This window comes from Empidonax traillii, unplaced genomic scaffold, assembly GCF_003031625.1.
Source record: "Empidonax traillii isolate 1590-97213 ecotype Southwest subspecies unplaced genomic scaffold, ASM303162v1 scaffold6:size4315531, whole genome shotgun sequence".
Taxonomy (NCBI): domain Eukaryota; kingdom Metazoa; phylum Chordata; class Aves; order Passeriformes; family Tyrannidae; genus Empidonax; species Empidonax traillii.
The window spans coordinates 2506774-2520619 of NW_020955199.1; the positions used below are offsets into that span (position 1 = coordinate 2506774).

Here is a 13846-nt window from a genome sequence, read left to right on the forward strand (position 1 = left end):
TTTTTTAGTATGTATAAAGCACAATGCTTTGAGCTGCTCTCAAGTAACAGTCCTTCAATAAGGAATTAACTTATTTATGCTAGTATGTAAAGGACACAGACTCTACAACCAAGTTTTCTTTAAACATTGCGGTTAACAGTGTAGCAAAGATAAATAAAAGAATAAAACATGGAGTAAAAAAGCAAATTATTGGATTGCATGAAAACTTCACCCTGTTTTGATAAATACTGTGATTCCACTGAATAATAAAAACCTGAATGATTATACTTAATGATTAAGCTATAAAAATAATTACCATTCTGGGGAGGGGGTAGAAATCATATGGTTCCAAAAATGTGTGATGAGTCCATCTAAGCCTGAGAACCCCTCAGTGCAATGGTTTGGAACATCATAAAAAGGTTAAAAAAATTAAAACCTCAATTTGACAAATCTATGGGAGATTTGCCCTCTAATATAGATATTACACAAGAGCTCTTGGGGATAATTCACACTTCCACTTGTGTATAGTCCAGTCATGTGTCTTAAAGGTGACACCTTTTCTAACAGACATTAAATGTTAGTCGCTAGGATGGCTCCAGCTGAAATTGGAGCCACTGACCTTTCACCAAAGGCCACGGTGTAGCCTCTGAGCAGGGCAGTAGCAAGTACTGCCACTAGGGCTGACAGCAGATACTGTGGCAAACTGACCCTCCTACCCTGCACTGATGGGCAGGGAGAGCTCTAGGAGAGGAGATGTGGAAAGAGATTACTGAATAGTTCTCCCCACTGGTGGCCAGGGATGTTGTTCAAATGTGGGCTTACATAGAATCATAGAATCAGATGGGTTGGAAAGGACCTCTGAGATCATCAAGTCCAACCCTTGATCCACTATCACCACAGCTGCTACACTACGGCACTGAGTGCCACATACAGTCTCTTCTTAAATACCACCAGGAATGCAGAATCCACCACCTCTCTGGGCAGCCCATTCCAATGCCTGATTACCCTCTCTGTAAAGATTTTCTTCCTAATATCTAACCTAAACCTACCCTGGCAGAGCTTGAGACCATGCCCTGTTGTCTTACTGACAGCTGCCTGGGAGAAGAGACCGACCCCCACCTGGCTACAACCTCCTTTCAGGGAGTTGTAGAGAGTGATGAGATCTCCCCTGAGCCTCCTCTTCTCCAGGCTAAACAACCCCAGCTCCCTCAGCCTCTCCTCATAGGGCTTGTGCTCAAGTCCCTTCACCGGCCTTGTTGCTCTTCTCTGAACCTGCTCCAGCACCTCAATGTCCTTCCTGAACTGAGGGGCCCAGAGCTGAACACAATACTCAAGGTGTGGCCTCACCAACGCAAAGTACAGGGGAAGAATCACTTCCCTGCTCTTGCTGGCCACACTGTTCCTGATCCAGGCCAGGATGCCATTGGCCTTCTTGGCCACCTGGGCACACTGCTGGCTCATGTTCAGCTTCCTGTCAATCCAAACTCCAAGGTCCCTTTCTGCCTGGCTGCTCTCCAGCCACTCTGTCCCCAGCCTGTAGCGCTGCAGGGGGTTGTTGTGGTCAAAGTGAAGGTACCAACACTTGGCCTTGTTGAGCCTCATCCTGTTGGAATCAGTCCAACTCTCCAGTCTATCCAGATCCCTCTGCAGAGCCCTCCTGCCTTCCAGCTGATCGACACTCCCCCCCAACTTGGTGTCATCTGCAAATTTGCTGATGATGGACTCAATCCCCTCATCTAAATCATCGATAAAGATGTTAAACAGGACAGGGCCCAGCACTGATCCCTGGGGAACACCACTGGTGACCGGCCACCAGCTGGATGCAGCCCCGTTCACCAGCACTCTCTGGGCCCGGCCCTCGAGCCAGTTCCTGACCCAGCACAGAGTGCCCCTGTCCAAGCCATGGGCTGCAGCTTTTGCAGGAGCGTGCTGTGGGACATGGTGTCAAAGGGTTTGCTGAACTTCAGACAGACACATCCACAGCCTTCCCCTCATCCACCAGGTGGGTCAGCTGATCGTAAAAGGAGATCAGGTTGGTCAGACAGAACCTGCCTTTTAAACCTATGCTGGCTGGGTCTGATCCCTTGTCCATCCTGTAGGTGTCACGTGATTGCACCTAGGATGATCTGCTACATATTACTGATTGGAAGAAAAACCCATCTCACAGTGTGAAAAATGTGAAAATGAACTGTCAGCCTAAAGGCAAACCCAAAACAAAACTGGGAACTGACCTAGCAAACATGAGCAGTAATTAACTCTCCTCCTACAACCTTTACCTGCTGCCAGTGTGGTGTATTAAAAATAAATATATGCAGTCCAAGGATTCTTATCAAGCTTGGGGTGGAATACAGACAAGAAATTACTGGAACTAGAGAAAAATGGCTGCTGTGGATACTGTCTTCCAAGTTAGGCTAATAGACTATTGAGGCACTGTAGCCCGAACTGCTATGGCCAGCACTGTCGTAGTCCTTTAAGGGCTCAGATCCCTGAAAGCTCTGTATTCACAAGCAAAGCCTCATCAGAAGCAACATTTTCAGCAGACACTAGGCCATTCAGTCACTGTCAGAAACATCTTGTCCCTTGTCAGTTTGGAGATGCATTTATTCAATTGTCTAAGGTTTGACAGTACGCTTCCAAATGTCTCAGGTGACCTGTCAGAACAAGGGTCCCTAGTTTTTTTCTGTGTGAGCCCTTACAGAGCATGCCTTTGGCACAATGGACTCCAGGTTCCCCCATACTCCCTTCAAGAAGAACCACACTCAGTCAGGCTATCTGCAGGGAGGTATGCAAAATCCTCAAGCAGGCAGGTTTATAGCTCATGGCACCCATATACAGGGCCTCCCAGACCATGGGTTGAGTCCCTGTTTGGTGCCAGTCTACCCACAGAAATATTCACATGTCCCTTAGTTTGAGTTTGGCAAAGGTGAGTGGGTAGTAAGAAATATCAAAGATTTGCAGATTTCAGTTAATTCAAAGAGCCATAAACTGTATCCAGACAGGTGGACAGGCATCTGGCTTCCAAGCATGAGAATCCTGTTCACAGCAGCATGCTCTGAATCAGCATATGCATATTAAACATCAGTATGCTTTGTGGTGATTTTGCACCTTCCTGCTGCTTGCACAGCAGAATCCTTTTCCATGGTAATCCACAACCCCAACATAATACAAAGAACAGCTGGTGGGGGTTGCTAGCAATACAAAGGTTCATGTTTTCATCAAGTAAGCAGGTTAATTTCTGGCAAAAAGATATCCAGCTCACCACAGCAGAATCTGTCTATGTACATACTGTCTACACATACTCTTTATCCAGTTAACACCCTACCCCAAATGTCATTTTCCATCTTTGTGTAACTGGATCTGACAGAATGACAACTGACAATATTAATAGTGTGTCAGAATTAACATATAGTAATGCACATGTTTCACACATCTTAATTCCTAGTCAGAGTAAACCTGACTGAAGTACGCTGAGCAACTTCTGGGACCTAGATATCAGTCTAGGAAAGGTCACTCACTGTAAGAGGCTGCTGAGTATTCCTCACCAGATTTTTAGAAGTGGACACAGTCAGGAGGACAGAGTCAGATACACTGGTGATAGTCTGTAACTTTTCTAAGAAAGTGGAGTCTTTTCCCCCTAGTTACTGAATGCAACACAGTATTTATTTCCTTGCAACACAGTGGCTCTCGTGTAATCACAAACGATAAATGAGAAAGAAAACATATTTTTCCACTGCTTTAACTTTTACTGCTTTATTTAATGCAATATTTTAATGCCTTCCATTGCACAATGCAATTACACAAGATTTCACTTTAAAAAAATCTTATGAAAATATGGTTTATTTGCTCTTTTGCTACAGAGGTCAGACAGTTCAATTTCGCAGTGCTGCAGTGTGTTCTTTGGTTCAGCTGTAAGACCTTCCTTCCCCTTTGCACAGTGATTCCAGCAAGCTTTCTTTACTTAGCTGAATGCTTCTTGACTATCTCAAGGTACTCCTTTACATCATCAGGAGATCCCAAGACAACAGGCACTCTTTGGTGGATATCCTCAGGCACTATATCTAATATTGCTTGATGTCCAGTTGTTGCTATTCCCCCAGCTTTCTCAATAACAAAAGCCATAGGATTGCATTCGTAGAGCAGTCTCAGCTAGAAGACAAAAGCCAAAATGGCAGTAGTCAGCCCAGATAATGTTGAAAATCATGAAATGTAAATATACTTAGCATTTGATTTTAAACCGATCCATGTTACAAGTATTCTTTATTTCATATAAATTTTGACTCAAGAATGAAATTGTGTGGATTTTTCTTTTAAACAAAACACAGCGAATGCTGGATTTGCCCAATTTGATGCTTTCTTCATAGCTCCTGTTTGCGCTATGCTGTTTACACAGAGATAAAGCTTTCGAGTTCAACACAGCCATTAAGACCACACAGGTCTGTGTAAAAGAAAGGAAAACACTGGCCCTGAGTGTGCCACTAGGTTTCTCTAATGAATAACTGCCTCTTATCTGCAACCTGAAGCAATGATTTACGGACAATTACAAAACAGATGAAAGGTCTTTTCTGAATAAACAGTCCCCTGATCAGCCTGTAAGCATATGATCTTCCCTGACTGACCTGCTCCAGAAGCAGCCAGGCACAGTTCCTCCAGATGAGGCCCTCTTACCAAGTACAAGATGCAGATGGTTTTCTCTTTGGCAGAGCTTCTCTTAATGGGCCAATTACAAACTATCTTGTAATAGGAATCTCAGTGTTATATGGATTGTTTGCTCTGTAATACTTTGCTTGATTGAGGTCAGCACATTTTCATCTGAGATGGTACAGAGAAGCCTAATGGAACAGCACATCTCCTGGTATGTTCCATAATCCAGATATGTTTGCAGATAAAGAAAAGTCAGTGCAGTTGAAACAGGTTAGCAGTAGCCTTAAAATATGCATCTGACAAGTAACAGCATGCAAAGGGTGGCCATATCCGCACACATGAAATGCAAGCTACCACTTACAAAACACAGGTTCTGCAATAAAAATATTGATCTTGACAGTGCAATGTCTACATAATGTAACTGGGTTTATTCAGGTTTACCTTTCCTTTGGGACTTTTGGAGTTAGCAGGATACAGAAAGATTCCTCCATACACCAGCGTGCGATGCACATCAGCCACCATAGATCCTATATACCTCCCACCATATGGTGAACTGCCATCCTACAGAAAGACATTTAAAGAAAGTAACTTTTGAGCACACCAGGTTAGCCTCTCCCACACTCCCCTTTAGCAGTCCTAAAATCTAACATCTCTATACTGTGCTTGACTGATAATATTCAAAGTAGTTTTGGAGAATATGTCAGTATCCTCACTTTCTAACTAAGAAAATCCAAGGAAAAGGACTGACAGAAGAATTCAGCATAGATGAGCAGTAGTGCCAACAACAGAAAATGCATCTCAGCTCTCCATCAGCTCTAACCCTTAGAAAACTCTGCATTTCCAGTAGCAAAAAAATCAAGTGCTAGGAACTGATGTTAGGGTTTTGTCTTTTATAGCAGAAAAAAAATCAAGGAGCAAAAGATGTGATCTTTCCTACTTCTTCCAATCATTTTTGCCAGCTTCTACAACTTTCTGTAAAGAAGAAGTTAATAGTTGACTACTGATATTATTTAATTATTATACTCCAGAGAGTAATTTAATTTCTAAGTAAACAACATCTTAGGCCTGGAAAGATATTAGATGAAAACATCAGTCTTTTTCAAAAGAAAGATCAGGAAGTCAGGAAGGGACGCTTACACTTCACAGTAGTAAGTATCAATGTGATAACTCCAGTGATGACACATGTAAGACATGAAAGCAGACATGCCTTTATGGGCACTCCATGGAGCTTTGGGCCTCCTGACACCAGGAAGCTGCACAGCCACAAAACAGGCCTTGAAACTACACCAGACTTCCAAATGAGAGGTACCCTTAGGACCCAGCTTGTGTTACCACTGAGCAACAACCCAGTGCCATCTCCACTCAGTTCTCCAACTCGTTGCTGTGAGGAAGCAGCAATCTAACATATGTCAATCAAATTTTTTCATCACCAGATGAGACTTCCTCTCTACTTGATTACCAAATGCCCAGTTTTGACTCCAGTACCATTACTCAGGCACCCTCCAGGAAGGAAGATTTTAAAAAAAAAAAAAAAAAAAAAAAAAAAAAAAAAAAAAAAAAAAGAGGAAAAAAAAATGTAAAAAAGGTGCAGTGCAGTACTGGAAAATGGCCACATCAACTATTGCTGTCATTATCCGTCCTACATCAGGTTACATTGTAAACAGGTAGGAAAGAAAAATAAGCTCTGAACAGTGCATGAGAGAGTGATTGATCATAAAGTTGGAACTCATGAGGGTTGCTTGTCATCAGAAAATTTCTCTGAAACAGTATCTTTTACCTCAGGGAATTTTTTCTTTTTGAGATACTCTGTGACCGCAGGATCAAAATATTTAGCATAGCCTTCATTGAGACTGTAGATATTTCCCTTCTTTTTTATTTTCACATCCCTTTCCACCAAAATGAATTCTCCAATTGCCTAACAATAAGAAAGAAAAACTATTTGTTAACATTAATTACTCATTTATTTACAAACCAAGGCAAAACCCAATAATACACAGAATTTAATAAAAATTTACTACCACTGCCAATTTTTAAGAATAATTTGTTACTTACAAAAAAGTGGTCTTTGCAATCCACGTGCATAAAACATAGACAGAGCATGAATCCTGGGGATCATGCAAGCTTCTTCATTCTACCATTCCAAGTTCTCTACTCCTTTTCTATGCCAAAAAAATCCTGCTCTCTGTAAATTTGTTTAGCTGTCCACTCATTTGTTAGACTTCTAATAAATGTACAGTTCTGAGGAGTTTGGAAACTGAACATGCTTGTTGAACCAACGCATAAGCATCTTCAAATAGCTGTAGATATTAAAAAATTCCAGTTCGTTTTTGCTTGGAAGACTGTGGTCAAGAGAGCCAATCTCTGTGACTCAGGGCTGGTCTGTTTAGTTTTCTCTACAGTAAATTTCTAAGTCAGTGCTATGAGTAAGCAAAATAACATGCATGCATGCCCGAAGTTAAATCTCAAACCTGAATATGGACATAAATACATGCATCTACTTAAGCTGCTACTAAACAAAGAGCACCAAATGATATTTCCTGCAGCTTCTTCCCTGTGGGTTATAAAAATTCAAGACCAGCAGGTGGCAGAGCCTGACTGACTACAAAAAAAAAAAAAAAGTCACTAAAGCGAACTACTTTCTGCTGTGATCAACAGGACTTTTATTTTAAAACTCATACAGTAAACGCATGCAAGAATGTCAAACACACCGACACATGTCACTTACTCTTTTACACATCATGGTGGGATCTGAAAACACAGGAAAAGGTTAAATATTTCTGCTCCTCTGGTTTACTAAGGCCCTAGCATTAAGGAAAAGACAAATAAGACTTAAAGGGCATTCTGCATGCAGAAAACAGCTCATTTTCAGTATCACATGACTATACACGTTGTGTATTTGTCTCGCTGGCTCAGCTGTCTTCCTGTTGTTGAGTCACACATAGCAGTGCTGCAGTCAGCCAGCACAATGTAAGTCTCTTGACATTATTTCTGATGGGTTACAAGTACAAGCACGAGCACATTGACACTTCATGTTAGCCTGAAAACTGCTCCTTTGTTTGATTTTGTTGGGGACAAAAAGTTCTTATAGACAGTACCTTGTTACCCCTAACACAGAAACAAAGAAACAGAAGACATTCTCACCGGATCCAGCATGAAACAGTTGACACCTCCAGCAGAAGTGGCCAGCACCAGCATTGTGGCACTCCCATAGAGGGCATAACCAGCTGCCACAAGATTACGCCCAGGTTGTAAAGCATCTTTGCCAGAAGGTTCATCAGGGGACACCTAGAATAAGAAGGAGCATAGCCAATTTTACTTCATTTCTATTGTTGATACACAACTACACTGCCTGTGATAGGCACCGGTCTTCTACTCCACATCCATACACAAAGTAGCACAAATGCTTCCATGATCCACAGCTGAGATTCCTATTGGATGCACTAACACAAATTATATTACATTGATAGAGAAACGCTCTTGTATAAGCCTAGCTGGAATGCAGGAAGCAGGAAAGGATTAAAGAGATAATAAAGAGCTATGCTCCTCCTTGTAGGTGATGATGAACACAGCTCAGAGGAAACTCTGAGGCACAGTTGAAAGGCGAGAAATGAAATATGACTCACTGAGTTCAAAGCAGACCAAAGGTACTTGGGATTTCTTTTTGTTTTCTTTTGCTTCATACAAAAATGAAGTCGAAAAATAGCTACTTTGGGATATATGACAACATTAAAAAGATGATTGAAATGGACAGTTGGGTGTGTTTTACCTGACTAAATTTTTACGCCATATTGTGACCTGAAAGTCTGGTATTTCAAGCTTCTCCAGACAGGGTTCTGCCTTTCATACTGAATTAGACACTTCAAATGCACATGACATGTTTCAGCTCTGGTTTGTGTTTGAAGCCTGTCCTCAGGCTAACAGGACTATTAGTACAGAGCACAAGAAAACCTGAAAGCACATTCCTCAAGTAGAGGACAACTACATGGTATTTTGTCTCAAGACAAATACTCATGAAACCTAAGATGTGATCTGTTCGCAAGGGATAATTGCTTTAGCTGGCTAATTAAATATCAGCTAGGTTTCTGTGTACATATAGGTGCTTCATCTTCTAAGAGACTAATGCAAATCCTTCACGAACGATTTATATGAGTGTCTGTGAAATAGCAGATTTAACTTAAAGCTGGCCCTGAAAGCCTCTTTTACAAGCAAGTTTAGTTAGATTTTATTAAGTCTTCCCACACGATTATATTTCATCAAAAGATGCACAATAACAGTTTCTCCCATCTTTCATGAAAGCATTTTACCTTTCTATAGATTGCAAAGATGGTCCCAATGGAAACAAGACAGTCAATGTTGGAAGAACCATCTAGAGGGTCTATGCAGACTATGTATTTACCCTAGAAAATACAAAAGAGTGAACTATATTAGTGACATTATTTACCCACTTTCCCCAAATACAAACATTCCAGGAGATAAATTTTCCCAAAGACTTATACAGCACTATAAGCTAAAAGGCTTTTATAGATTATAAAGGAACTGAATTCAACTGTTAGGAATTCTTTGGCTCCAATTTCATTCTTGATTATAACTGTGATTTGTAAAAAAGCAGAGGCTGAGAAATTTTTAAATTACCTAGGAGATGATGACACAGGAAAGGTGAAGTTTTCCTACACAATTTTTAATATGAAATTAAAAAATGGGAATACTTCAAAATTATTAGTTTAGCTTCATCTATGCAGTTAAAGCCAATCCATTTTAATAGACATCCTGTAATATCTACCATCTAAGCTAAGCTGCACTTGTTCTTCTGTAACAACATGGCTTTCTGAACCATAAGGAATAAGAAAAACAAAGAAGATCAGCCTTTTTCAAGTAGAGCTAAAAATTAGAGAAGATAAAAAGGCGATATGCCTAAACCATACATTTCACTTTATCTGTGTTCTGAAGGACATGTGGTCAGAAATTACCTTAGTCAGGCTGGTCTTGGCCTGGGTTTTGGGGACTCAAAAAAAAATGGTCCCTGCATATTGTTGGATTAAGGATTCCTGTAAGTATAGGAAATTGCCAGTATAAGGGGGAAAGCTGAATTAGCTGTACCTTTTAATATCTCATTCCCTCTTTATTTTATTCATAGAGTTAATAATAATGTGTAACAAGAGTGTTTATTCACTTTTCATTTCAATTTACCCTGCCTGCCAGAAGTTTATTTAAGTCTAGCAGTGTTTTACTCTGCAAGTAGGAATTCTGGGTAATGGTCAGTCTTCAGGAACGAAGAACCAGGGAAGGTCTTTACACCTTCCAGCCTGCGCATTGGATTTTTTAGGTGAGACACAGTGTAGGAATTCTGGGTAGGAATTGATAAAAACACTATATTAGCTCACATTTAGTTTAGAAAAGCATTATTACTGAGTCTCCCTCAGAGTTCTTTGACAATTGTTGATAATATTTGTTCAGATCTAAGGCAATCTGTGTTCATCCAATGCCTATAAAATCAACTTTGAAGATTTCTCAACTGGGAGAGAAAGAAAAATCTGCTTTTTAAATTATGTTTTAATCATTTATTTTTACTAATTTTTTACTCAAATTTTTACATTTTCACATCAAAATATTAGATAGGAAAAAGGAACTATCCCTCTAGAAATGCATGCAGACTTGTCAACATAATTAATAAATATGTAAAAATTACTTTTGTTTCATTGTTTCTAACTTTTTCAGGGGCTTCAAGAGAATTTGCAGGAACTAAAGACCTCGAGATTTGTCCTGCATAGAACAGCTCCTTAGTGTCCTGCTGACAAAGTGGCTTTACAATAGGGCTTGACTGACTCAGAGTATAGTTCCAGAGATGAGATGGGGTGTAAAGAAACGTTTCTTCCACAATAAGTAAAACGTGGGGGAAAAAAGGAAGGTGGGGAGGAACAATAGAGAAAAAAAATGAAAACAAGAAACATCAGTCTGGAGAGTAGAAATGATAGAAAGGACAAATGTTGACTGATGCTCTCTCTACCAACCCACTCCATCTTCATTTGCCAATACAGGAAAGTACTTGTTTTCTGAAAATTTGAGCTAGTTTTAGTTTCTCAGATCTGAAGCAATACAACTTTAAAGGCTGATCTGAAATTAAGCAGGGAGAACTTTTAAAGCTACTAACCTGTTTTTCAGTTTCCACTATCACAGCATCTTTGTTTTCTTCTGACACAATAACACATGTACTGAAGGATGACTTGAGCATGTTAATCACCAGGTCATTGGAAAGAATATCCAACTTTTTTACTTGATCTCCTGTCACATTGGTAGACCCAGCAATTCCATAGCTAGAGCAATGGCAAGAGAGAGCATTTCATGAGAACGGAGCACTCTGTCTTCCAAAGTGTGCTGTTTCTGGCAAACATATAATTGTAAAACATAGAGCACTTTTGGATGATATCTCAGCACTCTAAGCCTGTTTTCTATTTACTGCCCAGTAAACTGTTGCTGAGACCTGTTAACATTAGCCGTGGTGGCAAATCTAGAAGTTGCTGAGTGTGAATGTGAATACAAAACAAAGAATCACCTTTCAATAGTTTGTAAACTACAGGCAAACACAACTGGAGCAGGCTGTGAAGGTTGAATTACAGTTTGCTTCTTAATGACCTCTTAACTTCAATACCTAAATACTGTCCTTGAATCCTAGGCTCCTAAGACTTCATTAGAAAACTTACACTTAAAAAGTATATGAATATATGTATAATATATGTATATGAATATATGTGTGAATCTGATGACACAACTTATGCTATGGCTTCTGTATGTAATATATATACAGACTCCTGATTAGCAATGTGATGTGCCAATTGCAGCAGAAAAACTTTGTTCACATGTAAGTCAGCTTTTTTATGGTTCATTGTTTTCAGTTTTGATTTTAAGTAAATGTGTCCTTGGGAAAAGAACTGAGAAATACAAATAAGAAAAACAAATAAAACCCTGAGAGCTAACCAGAATCTGGCATTTGGAAGTACCGAAGACCATATGATAGGTGATTTTGAAAGCATGCAAAACCAAGAAAGGAGAAGTTAAGTTCTTAGAAGAGAAAAACAATAGCCTGCATACATTCAGATGACTCTTATGCACTTCAGCTGTGGTTCATTGATTACACTAAACACCTGTATTTCAGGGTTTTTTAAATAACACTGAAAGGAATTCATTGCATTTCTTCAGGTTAATGCTGAGACAAAGGAAAAATCTTTTTCTCTCTCTCTTTGTTACAGTGGTTTGAACATTTTCCTGCAATTGTGAAAATGCTTTTAGAAAAAAAATGCACTTTAAACACCATGCTTTAGGAGTGGAGGCACAGCAGCAGCTACAGCTTCCACATCTTGCCTGTTGGGGATTCGTGGGTGGGGAAGGCAGAGTGTCCATTGCAGAGCCTGAAGCTGGGAAGGGTCTACATGTCTTCCCTGCTGTTCCGCATTTTCACTGCTGGGCAGCACTAAGCATATAGTTGAGCCTGGGGATGATCCAAAGAAACGGATTCCAGTGATCCTTATTTGTTCACATTCCCCAAGAGCAAAGCAAAGCAAAGTCGTGCTTATAAAACACAGTCCCACAGTGGGAAATGTACTGCTCAAGGAGGCTTACAAGTTTGAAGCCTAGCACCCCAGCACTGCTGGAGAGTCAAACCCACTGTATATCACAAGGCAAGTCTTTGCACAGGTATTGAACCTGTGGGCACCTGTCAAGAGACATACATGTAGGACACAAAAGGAATGGGTAGGTTACAGCTGGGAAACCCTGGTCTTTACCAACAGACATGAAAGGGCTAACACATAACGATTAAAAATTATCAAAGTTACGTGAAATCCTAAGTCAAAACGGAAAAATAATTAAAACATGCATAAAGTGTAGGATTGTTGCCTTTTTCTTATATTTTCCACTGCACGGCTTGTAGAGGCAAATTCACTTTGTATTCACAGTTTCCATTAAGTGATGAAGCAGCCCATGTCTAACACCCTGATTAACATACAACTGGGCATATGAACAATAAGTAAAATACTTAGGAGGATTAGTTACCTACAACCAGTTTCAGCTATTTCACATTTCAAGAGTTCTAATTTTCTACTGATGCATCTCCAGAGCAACTTCCCTCTGACTGACTGACTACAGATGCTACTGTTCCTAACCAGTGCACTTTCTAAAAAGCCTTAGACATCCAAAGTTTCACAGAGAAACTCTATTTGCTATGATGTAATAGGAAACAAGCCACACTGAATTTGATAAACACCTCAAAGCATAAAATGGTGCTTTGATACTATGTAATATGCAATGAGCAATAATTCAGCTATATTTTGACAGGCTTTGTCTTTCAGTCTGTTTGTTTGGTCTTATGGTTCAAAGGACCCAAACTTGCTGAAGGTTTGCATGAAGTTCTATTATCAGGAGACATCGCTCAGACTGCATGCCTAATACTAACAAAAAGTCATAGCATCCGTGTTACTTGAGAAAATCAAGAAACCAAGATGCTAATGATGTTGCGGCTGGGTGGGTCGACGCTATCCCACTCATAGACCTTCCTGGTAACACTCCTCCCCATTCCCATCCCCATTCCCACCACCCTGGAGGTACCCTGGGAACCGCAGGGATGCGGGAAGGTGCGGGGTGCACTCCGGGACTCACAGGTTGGCAATGCCCGCTTTACGGACGGCGGTGGAGATGGCTTTAATGGCCGTGCAGAGGGAGTTGAGGAGCTGAGTGAACTCCCCTGTGCCTTTCGCCCGCCTGCCCTCCTCCATCACGAAGCGGGTCATGGTGATGACATCGGTATCGAAGGTGGAGCGGTCCGTCATGGTGGCGGCAGGCGACACTGGCGAAGCCGCTGCCGCCGCCGCCGTCACTTGGCCCGTCGGGGCGGGGCGGTGACACGGGCGGGGCCGTGGGCGGGGAGCGGCCCCGGCCCCACCACTCCACACACCGCGGGGCTGGAGGAAGGCGCGGTCAGGGGTGAGAATGACAAGCGGGAGCCCACCTCATCATCCCCCCGGCTCTCTAAACTATCCCCAATCCTCGAAAGTATAACTTTTTTTTTTTTTTTACCAAGTCTTGTCTCACTCTTACACACTGTGGGGGTAGAGGCGAGGGAAGGATGCTTTGGGCATCCATTATGTGAACGGTACAGAGAGTCAATCGAGATAGGTGTGCTGGTAGCTCTTTAGTGTTTGCAATGGTCACGCTTCAATGCTAACGCTCTTGGAAG

At 41.1% G+C, this 13846-nt stretch overlaps 1 protein-coding gene across 1 annotated transcript; it reads right to left on the minus strand.

The window, feature by feature from the left end:
* Nucleotides 1–3707: 3707 nt before the first annotated feature.
* Nucleotides 3708–13481, minus strand: LOC114056034 (fructose-1,6-bisphosphatase 1-like). Its single transcript, XM_027880852.1, has 7 exons — nt 13270–13481; nt 10769–10931; nt 8925–9017; nt 7762–7905; nt 6398–6535; nt 5062–5181; nt 3708–4125 (listed from the first exon to the last, which is right to left on the minus strand). The coding sequence occupies exons 1-7, from the start codon at nt 13437–13439 to the stop codon at nt 3934–3936; spliced, it is 1020 nt and encodes a 339-aa protein (XP_027736653.1). The 5' UTR covers nt 13440–13481; the 3' UTR covers nt 3708–3933.
* Between the last annotated feature and the right edge of the window lie 365 nt (nt 13482–13846).

Excerpts from the sequence above, each read along its gene's own strand:
- LOC114056034 (XM_027880852.1), bottom strand. The coding sequence starts at position 13,439 with ATGACGGACCGCTCCACCTTCGATACCGATGTCATCACCATGACCCGC. Across the intron at positions 5,182-6,397 it reads AAAAGAAAAAATTCCCTGAG|GATGGCAGTTCACCATATGG; the intron begins GTAAAAGATACT and ends GTCTTTCTGTAG. Across the intron at positions 4,126-5,061 it reads CCAAAAGTCCCAAAGGAAAG|CTGAGACTGCTCTACGAATG; the intron begins GTAAACCTGAAT and ends TTTGTCTTCTAG.